This window comes from Charadrius vociferus, unplaced genomic scaffold, assembly GCF_000708025.1.
Source record: "Charadrius vociferus isolate BGI_N301 unplaced genomic scaffold, ASM70802v2 scaffold43, whole genome shotgun sequence".
In the NCBI taxonomy this organism is placed as follows: Eukaryota; Metazoa; Chordata; class Aves; order Charadriiformes; family Charadriidae; genus Charadrius; species Charadrius vociferus.
The window spans coordinates 1,144,790-1,155,285 of record NW_009648043.1 but is presented as its reverse complement, the minus strand read 5'-3'; the positions used below and the strand labels follow the sequence as shown (position 1 = coordinate 1,155,285).

Here is a 10,496-nt window from a genome sequence, read left to right as displayed (position 1 = left end):
AAAATAATCCTGTCTTTCACTTTGGAACTGTAAAAAAAGGCCTAGACAGAGTAATGAAACACTAATGAACGGAATTCTGTCTATAACGTATCATATATACTAGAGCAAATTACACTTTAAAAACTGTACTTTCAGTAAAGAAATAAGTCAAGCTAAACAGTTCCCTACTACTGAAAGGTGGATGTCTTCTCCATATTCACCTTCACACCAGCTCTGGCACTCATGTGGCTACAAAATAAACCAATTCAGCTCACTTATCAAGTAAAAAAGGATTCTGCTTAGTTTTCTGAGATTTCAGGGAGTTGAAGCAGCTTGCATGCATTCAGACGAATCCTTAAGTCATTAGAAGTAACGATAAAGGAAAAAAGTGGGGAGGAGGAAGGCCTCCTTTTTATGATAGCAATAATTTACTAGTTCACTTTATGTAATGAAGAAGGAGACTCAAGGTTGTGTTTGTAATTCACTTGAGTTAAGGAAAAAAAAAAAAAATCAACACAAGAACAGGACCCACAGTCTTTAAGCAAGAAAACATGCATGCCAGAATGTGGCCTACACCACAAGCTACTTGACACAGACCACAGCTGCAGGAAGATGAGAAATTATACAAAAGGGTTTACGAGCTACTAGATCCTTAGACAGAAATACACCTCCAAGTTGTCAATATAGTGTATTTTGAAACAGCCACTTGCCTGTTTTTACAGTTTGAATACATGTTCCATCCTTATCTTCAAATCCTTCTGAACATACACACTTGAAACTACCTGAAGTATTAACACAGTCTTGATTCTCTTTCATGCAGACCTTTTCAGGAAGGTTACATTCATCTATATCTAGAGGTAGGATAGAGAAAGGAAGAGTCCACTGCTATTATTTTGCTATAAAACTTACTTGTGCTTAGTCATATAAATAAAATTCTATTCAAATATAAAAACCACTGAGGAGCAGAATGCTGCTCTGATAGCATTCTGCTGTTAAAATAATCTGTTATCGTTCTTCATGATTTAGACTGTTTAAAATTTATTCATATAGTACCAGGGGTTTTTATGTTTTGCAAGCCCCTATGCGGGGAAATGAATTAAGCAATGGGACTTGTCTTAACTTACTGAAGACTTCCCATAGTAATTTTCTACTGATGCCATCAAGGTACAACTAAAGGGAAGGGAGCCTGCAAATACTACATCGTCATAGTTAACAGCTACTTAAGATTGTGTGTGCCTTCTGCTCTTCCCCACACGGAAATTCGAATTTCACTCTTTTTACTGCCATTTCACATGTTGTAATTCACTATGAATTGAACTTGGACATTAATGGACTAACAGAGAGACAACAGAATCCACATCACATCCCTGCCTTTCTGTTAGAAAATGAATACAGACGCACACTTCTAATGAAGTCATAGATAACTGACAGGAGACTCATGTATTTGTTTCCTGAACCCAGTATAAAATACCTTGTTCCTTTTGCAGGAGTTTCACCTTTAACCCTTGACAGGCATATGAACTCAATAATATTAAGGAAGTTATAAAGAAAGTCTTCGCTGCTAATACCACAACGACTGGGTTAATTCTGATAGCCTTGAGAACTGAATCAGAAAAACAGGGATGTACTTAACAGCTCCTCAGCGTGGCTTACCAAGAGCAAGCTAACTGGTGTTCTACCATGTACTGCTAAATCCACCAACCTGTACACTTTTCATCTTCCTTCATGTATCCAGATGCGCAGGTTTTACACTTGTCAGAACCTTCCCCAGTGCAACCTATACAGCTGGCATCACATGCTAGGGATAAAATATTTTAAGCATAAAAATTCATGTATCTCAAATTTAAAGTACCACCCTTAAAGTCAGTCAGCTTACCCACACAAGAAGTAACAGAATCATAGAATAGTTTGGGGGTTGGAAGGGACCTTAAAGATTATCTAGTTCCAACCCCCCCGCCATGGGCAGGGACACCTCTCACTAGATCAGGTAGCTCAAACCCCCATCCAGCCTGGCCTTGAACACTTCCAGGGATGGGGCTTCCACAATTTCTCTGGGTAACCTGTTCTAGTGTCTCACCACTCTCAGAGCAAAGAATTTCTTCCCAAAATCTAATCTAAATCTACCCTCTTTCGATTTAAAAACAATACTCCCCATCCTATCACCACACTGCCTGATAAAGAGTCCCTCCCCATCTTTCTTGTAGGTGCCCTTTGAGTACTGGAAGGCTGCTATAAGGTCTGCCCAGAGCCTTCTCTTCTCCAGGCTAAATAACTCCAACTCTTTCAGCCTGTCCTCACAGGGGAGGTGCTCCAGCCCCCTGATCATCTTTGTGGCCCTCCTCTGGACCTGCTCCAACAGGTCCATGTCCTTCTTACGCTGTGGGACAGAGCTGCAAACAGTACTCCAGGTGGAGTCCCATGACAGCATAGCAGAAATAACCAGATACCTCTTGATTTCCTCGTACGATAGGCCTAAAGCCTCCCCCTCCCCATGCCCAGTAAGGACCAGACCACATTGTACCAAGTGCCTGCTATCATGCCCTTTCTAGCATTATTTCTAGCATTAGATTAGGTCTCTAGACAATAAAGTACGGCAGCAGATTAAAAAGAAACCTTTGCATGAGAAAGATCCATCTGTGTTTAAACAATACTGGTGATCTTTGCAAGGGGAAGCAGCACACTCATCTAAATCTGAAAGACAAAAAGTGACAAGTTACCTAAAATCAGTCATTATTAAATAGCAAGATTAATACTTAAATGCTAAGCTTTGAGATGGTGGTAAGAACTGTCCCATAGAAGCTATGAACTCAAACTGACTGCATTGAGAGTAATTGTTACAATGAGTTTAGGATCAGATATGCAACATGTTAGACAAAAAAGTAACATGATAACTTATATGCTGTTATGTTCAGCTCAAATCAAAACTGATCCTCAGAGATCTTTTGTCATGACAATAACAGACGTATCAGAAATTCAAAAGACAAAATTAAATAAAGCTTCCAGAACACCTGCCATCCTTGTAATTTCCAAGTCAGTGTTTTTCATGCATTTGTCCTTTGCATGCAAATAGCATAACAAATAAGCAGAATGACTGCTCTTCAGGAATACTGTTGACTTCTCTACTCCTATATTACCAAGCTATGGAACTTTAAAGTACTAAAAAAAAAAAAAAAAACCAAACAAAAACCCACCCCAAAAACCCCAACCAACAATCACACAACTGCGCATGCCTACAGTGCTTAGTTTTCTACACACAGTAAATTGGAGAAAGCCAAGTTATAGTTAGGACCAGCCAAGCTGAAAACCAGTTCTAGCAGGGAAGTTGAAACATGCTACTCTTGTTAATTCAAGGAAAGGGCACAACAGTACTCAAAACTAAAAAAATTTGGACAGAGAAAGGCTATTTCAGTCCCCTTGATGTCTATCTTATCCTGTAACTGCAGACATCATTGCTACCGATTACTCAATTAATTTAGAATCATAGAATGGTTTGGGCTGGAAGGGACCTTGAAGATCATCTAGTCCCAACCCCCCTGCCATGGGACACCTCCCACTAGACCAGGTTGCTCAAAGCCCCATCCAACCTGGCCTTGAACACCTCCAGGGATGGGGCATCCACAACTTCTCTGGGCAACCTGTTCCAGTGCCTCACCACCCTCATACTGAAAAATTTCTTCCTAATATCTATTCCAAATCTACTCTCTTCCAGTTTGAAGCCATTACCCCTTGTCCTATAATTATACTTGATCAGTTGCAATGATTATTTGGAAAAACACAGCTGTATAGAGGACAATACTGGAGCATCTTAAAAACCCTCTTGGAGTGCTCAACAGTTGCCTAAGCAGGTATTACAGTAGCTGCAATTCAAATCTTAGTTCTCATTAGCACTATTCAAAAGAAGCAGTGTTCACATAACTTCTAAGACAGTGTTTCTGCACATTATGTTAAGGGTCTTTAACTGGTGAAATGCAACCGGTTAAACAGAATGTATTACTCCCCCCCTAGTGCAGTCCCGCATGTAGTAGTATTTTTAGTATTTGGCTTTTTCCTTAAGTATTCCATACATATCTCCTAGAAACCAAGAGAAATGCTAAGCTAGAAATACGTAGGAGATCAATGGAAGTAGTGAGCTTGATGCCTCCTGGTATTTCTCCCCAGTAACAGGAAAAGTTAGTATGGCTGGCTTTTCGTGAAATGTTTGAACTCTATTAGGGCTAAGCATTTATAAACATATAGTAATGTGATTATAAACATACAGTAATGTGAAGACAATTGTGAAATTACTACAAAATACATAGTTAAGCTGACAGGAATCTTCCGCTAGTTTACAAAGTAGTTTAAATCAAGAGCAGGGCACTCCTTAGCATTCAAATAAATGCAAAAAACATATCTTAAAAGGAACGCCCCACTTGCTGCTATCTGTACTCCACTAAATTAAAAAGATACACAGTAAACAGTTTGATAAAGACAACTATAATCATCAGGCAATCAGTGGGGAGGAAATACTGCTTTCCTGCAATGTAAAACAAGTCAGGAAGAAAGACTATAGAAATCTAAACTGACAAAAGACTTCCATAAAATACTATAAAACTCGATAAGATGCCATCTAATACCATTATCCAATGTTGCTGCAAAACCTGTTTGAAGTCTGCCTAGCATTACTCACCCACACAAGCTGCTTCTTCATTTTTAATCCAGCCTTCTTTACAGTCTTGGCAGTCCTTGTTACTTGAACCAGTACAAGTTTTACAGGCAGTGTGGCAGGCTGAGATAAGAGAAAACTACAATCTGAGCTTTGTTGGGAGATTCCAAGACAAGTTTGGGCACACAAATTCTCAAAAAAACCCAACAACTTATTTAGGATTTATTGGAAGCTATCATATATGAGCATCTTGACCCTGCCATTCATGAGATTAAATCTTGACTTTATGGAGATATCATTTACAAAAATGCAGCTCTATCCTACAAAACCAGAAACAAACAAAAAAAAACCAAACCAACAACCCCCTCCAAACCCAAAATACCCCAAGAAGCCAAACCTGACAATTACAGTTATCTGTACCACTTGAAACAGTGCCGGGAAATTCTAGTGACTAGAAGTGGCAGGTCCAATTTCTAACATATTTAAGAAGAGGAGCTCAAGAAGGTAAATTTTGCTCAGCTGCACTCAGGGTTGGGACAGCACTGACTCAGCACTCCCACCTAATGAATCCTCAAACTACTTCATTTGCAACTAGCTGTCAGGGCAACGTATGAAGTAATACTCGTCTGAAGAACTTCACATACAAGAAATCCAGTTGTATGTGCATAATATATGTATTACATGCATATATAACATGCAATATATACCATAAGCATGTTATATAATTGTAATATAAAACAAATCATACAGAAGAATGACTACACAAACAGAAAAACCCAACATACATAATGTTAAAAACAGTCTTATTAGACCCTGCAGTCAGGCTTTGGTTGCTGCAGTCTCATTCAAGAAGTAAACCAGATGAAAATCTGACCAACTGAAAAAGTTTATTCCTATGACCTGACTTTGTTTCCAAATTAAGCTTAGACATACTTAACTAGCATCTATGTAGTCTACAGTACAAATTAGCTGTTTCCATGCCCATTGACTCCAGTTAAGCCTCTCCGAGACACGAGGAAAACCTAGCTTTCAAAGTAATCCACTATGCAGCACTTGCAGCTCAAGATTTTCACACAGGAGGTGGGGGGAGGAGGGGGCGAGGAGATGGGGACTCAAAGCTTGCTCTTCCCTTCCACTTCCCTCATGACAAAGATGAATTCTGCTTCTTAACTTAAAGCAGAAAGAAAAAAATAAAAAATAAAAAAAATCAAGGGGTGTCTGGAAGGACGACTTAGCAAATCCTAAGAATTCCACCAAACTGACTGACATGTCATTTATGGTTAAAGCTGGGTGACCAAACTGTAACTATTTTTAAATTTGTCAGTTTTCTAGTTTTGTTTACAAAAACTGAAGAAGGAAGACAAAGATCTAAGCATTTGTCAAAGACTTCATTACCTGTACAAACAGAATGTGTCTCATTTCTCAAGGTACTGAAGTAACCATTAGAACAGTCCAAACAAAAATCTCCTGTGTACTCCTTGTTACAGCTACATGAGCCATCTCCACCTCGGGTACCATCACCGTCACAGTGGCCATTTCCATGGCAGGGTCTTTCTGATCCACCACGACAAGCTGAAAAGAATCAAAAAAATATGTATCAGATGTTAAAGGAAATAACTTCCTATTCTCAGCCACAAGCTTCTGAAGTCACAGACAGTGAAATGTAAAAAAAAAAAAAATAATTAGAATTTAAAAATTAAAAAAAAATAAAAAATATAGTCACACTAAACTAGGATTTAATTTCCAAAATCTTTTTTACCTTGAGAGCAACCAAAAGGCTTGCAACAAGGAACACTCAGTAATGTATTCAAGCATAAGAGGAACTCAAAACAATCTCCAGGAATGTTGAGTTATAAATTTAATTTTAGGTAAAGACTGTGGCTTAGAATTTTATGTATTTTCCTAGCTTCCTGGCTAAAGTTGGTATCTTTATTATGGATTTCTAAGAATGCTCAAGCGCCAGTTGGAAAAAACTTAATAGCAATCATTTAAATCAATATTGGGAATTGGCACTTCATTTTTAACAACATAAGAGGCCAAATGTGATCTCTAACAAGTTGCAAGGTTTTAGAAATTCGTAAATTATACAAACTTCAGGAGCCAAAATACCTCCTTTATCTCTCTTCCATCAAAGACCTTATTTTTTATCCAATTTCTCCCATTGCCTTTTTAACAAATCCTCAGTTGTGAATTTCTTCATGTAATGCCCAACAGCGTTTTGGCTGTTTTACTCTTGAAACTAGTCAAGGACTATTGTCTACATAGTTTCTGAAAGGCCACGTAAACAACAGACCTGATGTCATGGAGAGCCTTTAAGCATGTGTCAGGTGTGGATGTGAGCATTAAATCAGAGGGATTCTGCACATGTAAGTGCCCTTGATAGCTTGCACATTACTTCATGCCCAGAAGACTTTTCCTCAGGCAGGGTGCTCATAAGGCAGCTACGTAACTATCAGGCAGCAGGCAGGTATATACTATTCAGCAGCTGCTTTCTCAAAATATCATACTTTATGTATTTGTCCATGTTATGAAAGAGTGAAACAAACAGGTAAAAAGAACTTATTTGCTACTGTATTTTTCAAAAGAAAAATTACCAAGGCAATCTGGTCCATAAGTTCCAGCAGGGCAGCAAACTTCTATTGTTTCTATGCAAAACCACTTAAACAAATCAGGATACTTCTTCTTTCTGTATATGAAATACATTAATTTATCAATAAAAAGAATGAAGATTCTTTAAAAGCCAACTTACACTTGCACAATGCAGCAGAAAAATATATTGTGTGTGACAGATTAGAATTTTTTTTGGTTCTGAAGACTATCTTATTTCACAAAAAAATTTGATACTTACAGTTTGAACCACCATTTCTCTATATGTTCCTCGTGCTCTTCTACCATGTTGTTACATTCAAAGTTACTACTGTCACACAGATTCTCTATGATCTCTACAAGACGAATTTCGCTACAAGCAGAGAAGGAAAGTCCGAAGTTTAATTTAAACATTTGACAACACTCAAGATATGACAGAAAAGCTAGACTTCAGCCTAGAATACTTTATCAGTTTATGGCACACTCTGAATTTGTTCCAAAACAAAACAAATATCAAAATAAAGAACTATTGAACATTACTTCAACCAAAAAATTAGAAGTGTGACCACAAGAACCACTTTGGCTTGCTCAAATTTATTATGTTTGCAGATTGTAGGTTTGATTGATTCTTAGCTTCCCAGTAAATTTGGAGTGTGGCATTTTTCTCGTATGTTCAACAAGAAACCTACACAAGCCCACTAAGTTCACAGTAACTGAGGTTCAGAAATCCCATCCTTACATGTCAATGCTCCAGCTAAGATTAAAAAGTGAATTTGAAATTTGGAAGAAAGATATCAGATCACTTTGCTCAGTAATCAAACATATATACAAAAGAGTACAGTAACCTGCACCTCTTCTAGTTTTTCGTTTGCACAGAAATAGCAACGACTCTAGGGAGCAGATACTGCTTTAATTGTAAAACAAGTACTGCAGTACTCCACACCTTTTACAACAATCAATTAACTACTGACCATTATTTAAGATCATTATTTTGGGAATTCGATAGGTAAATAGAAAAATACTATGACCAATAATGGTATTAATGCCTGTTGTTTTCAGAAACAAGAAAATAAAGGAATTAATAAGGGGTCTCAGTCTTTACTGTAATCTTTACTTTACAGTGTTATCTACTATATTTTAATTAATAAGAATTTAAGGCTTGGACACATGAAACCTTAGCTGCAACAGTAAATATTTAAGTTGCAGACAAACACTGGTGCAGTGAGGTTACACGCACTAGACATGAAATGTAGCCAAATGAGAAGTACTGAGACAGCTTACCTGGACTCATACTTTGACAGCGTCTTCTCTTCCCAAGCAGTGTTTCCACCACCAAAGTTCTTTTTAGCTGTATCTGCTAATCCCTACAAATGAAAAGCACCAAAAGAAAGAAAGTTACATAGGTTTAGTTTCCAAGAAAAATTAATGGCAATCATAAATGCTTATATGAAAACTGAAAAATGCCATGCAGAAACTTCAGTAAAGCACTGAAGCTTCTGATCAAATTGTTAAGTGAAAGAAACTGCTGCTCATGAGAAGTGAGAAAGCATAGGTGATAGCACAACATGAATCAATTTTCATAACACATAAACAAGGCCTCGTTCGATACGGTTTTGCATATGTCATTACTTTCTTCTTTATTACTTTATTAATATTTTCATTAGAAGTAGTTGGGTTTTTTTAAAAAAAAAACCCTCATAACTCACTTTTCTTTCTCATCCTGCTCTCCCTCCTCTGAAGGCGAAAGAACAGAGCATCTGTCGATTGTTTCAGTGGCTAGTGTGGCCCAAACCACGACAATGTCATAACACAAACATGTATGGAAGTACATACCCTTCTCCTGTAAGTTCTCAGGAACTTTATTAACCAGTTGATCAGGACCTCTACTTTATTCAGTTTTGACAGTACATAGCCCAGTCTTCACCATGGTGTAACTTAAACGCACAACCATACAACAGGATAATTCATAGAATGGTTTAGGTTGGAAGGGACCTTACAGATCATATAGTTCCAACCCCCCTACCATGAGCAGGGACACCTCCCACTAGACCAGGTTGCTCAAAGCCCCATCCAGCCTGGCCTTGAACACTTCCAGGGATGGGGCAGCCACAACTTCCCTGGGCAACCTGTTCCAGTGTCTCACCACCCTCAGACTGAAAAACTTCTTCCTAATACCCATTCTAAATCTACCCTCTTCCAGTTTGAAGCCACTACCCTTCATCCTATCACTACATGCCCTTGTAAAAGGTCCCTTCCCATTTTTCCGTAGGGTTCCTTCAGATGCTGGAAGGCTGCTATAAGGTCTCCCCAGAGTCTTCTCTTCTCCAGGCTGAACAGCCCCAACTCTCTCAGCCTGTCCTCATAGGAGAGGTGCTCCAGTCCTCGTATCATCTTTGTGGCCCTCCTTTGGATCCACTGCAACAGGTCCATGTTCTTCTTGTGCTGAGGACTCCAGAGCTAGATACAGTACTCCAGGTGGGGTCTCACCAGAGCAGAGGGGCAGAATCATCTCCCTTGCCCTGCTGGCCACACTGCTTTTGATGCAGCCCAGGATGTGGTTGGTTTTCTGGGCTGCGAGTGCACACTGCTGGCTCATGTTGAGCTTCTTGTCAACCAACACCCCCGAGTTCTTCTCCTCAGGACTGCTCTCAATCCATTCTCTGCCCAGACTATATTTGTGCATGGGACTGCCCTGACCTTGTTCAACTTCATGAGGTTGGCACTGGCCCACCTCTCCAGCCTGTCCAGGTCCCTCTAGATGTCATCCCTCCCCTCCAGCATGTCAACCGCTCCACACAGCTTGGTGTCATCAGCAAACTTACAGAGGCTGCACTCCATTCCAATTCACTGCGATCAGCACAATTTCCCCAAGACACAGCCAGTGCCTATCAAATCACACTGTGCAAAAAACCTCTGCAGTTTGGGCAATCTACCAAGCCTACAACGGTGAATACACGTACAGAGAGTGCTGAGTACCCATCACAAGCCGAAGCAGCCCCTTACTGCCTGCATCGAATTTACTGTGCCACAACACAGGCCTGTTGCAAGTGCCAACAGCTGCAGAGTTTTAGGGGAGGATGTGTGCCACCAGCACTCCTCAAGGAGCCGGGCACACTACAGCCAGTCCTTCTCCGCTAAAGCACCGAACACCTTTGACAGCGGAGCTGGAGGAGCTCTGTAACCTGCCCAGCTGAGGACCCCCGCGGCCGGCACCCTCTGTTAACTCGACCACCGGCGGCCCGTCACGGCGCACCGCCAGGACCACCACCGGCCTTTGGCCGAGGGCCTT

General features: G+C 39.8%; 1 protein-coding gene across 1 annotated transcript in view; it reads right to left on the bottom strand.

The window, feature by feature from the left end:
* Positions 1–10,496, bottom strand: part of CRELD2 (cysteine-rich with EGF-like domains 2) — a 15,825-nt gene that overhangs the window by 1,391 nt on the left and 3,938 nt on the right. Inside the window, exons 2-10 of the mRNA XM_009883682.1 lie at positions 10,326–10,493; positions 8,489–8,571; positions 7,470–7,580; positions 7,216–7,307; positions 6,017–6,193; positions 4,646–4,744; positions 2,593–2,670; positions 1,682–1,777; positions 690–830 (exon numbers count right to left, since the gene is read on the bottom strand). Coding sequence (XP_009881984.1) covers positions 690–830; positions 1,682–1,777; positions 2,593–2,670; positions 4,646–4,744; positions 6,017–6,193; positions 7,216–7,307; positions 7,470–7,580; positions 8,489–8,571; positions 10,326–10,493 — 1,045 coding nt within the window. The remainder of the gene's footprint in view (positions 1–689; positions 831–1,681; positions 1,778–2,592; positions 2,671–4,645; positions 4,745–6,016; positions 6,194–7,215; positions 7,308–7,469; positions 7,581–8,488; positions 8,572–10,325; positions 10,494–10,496) is intronic.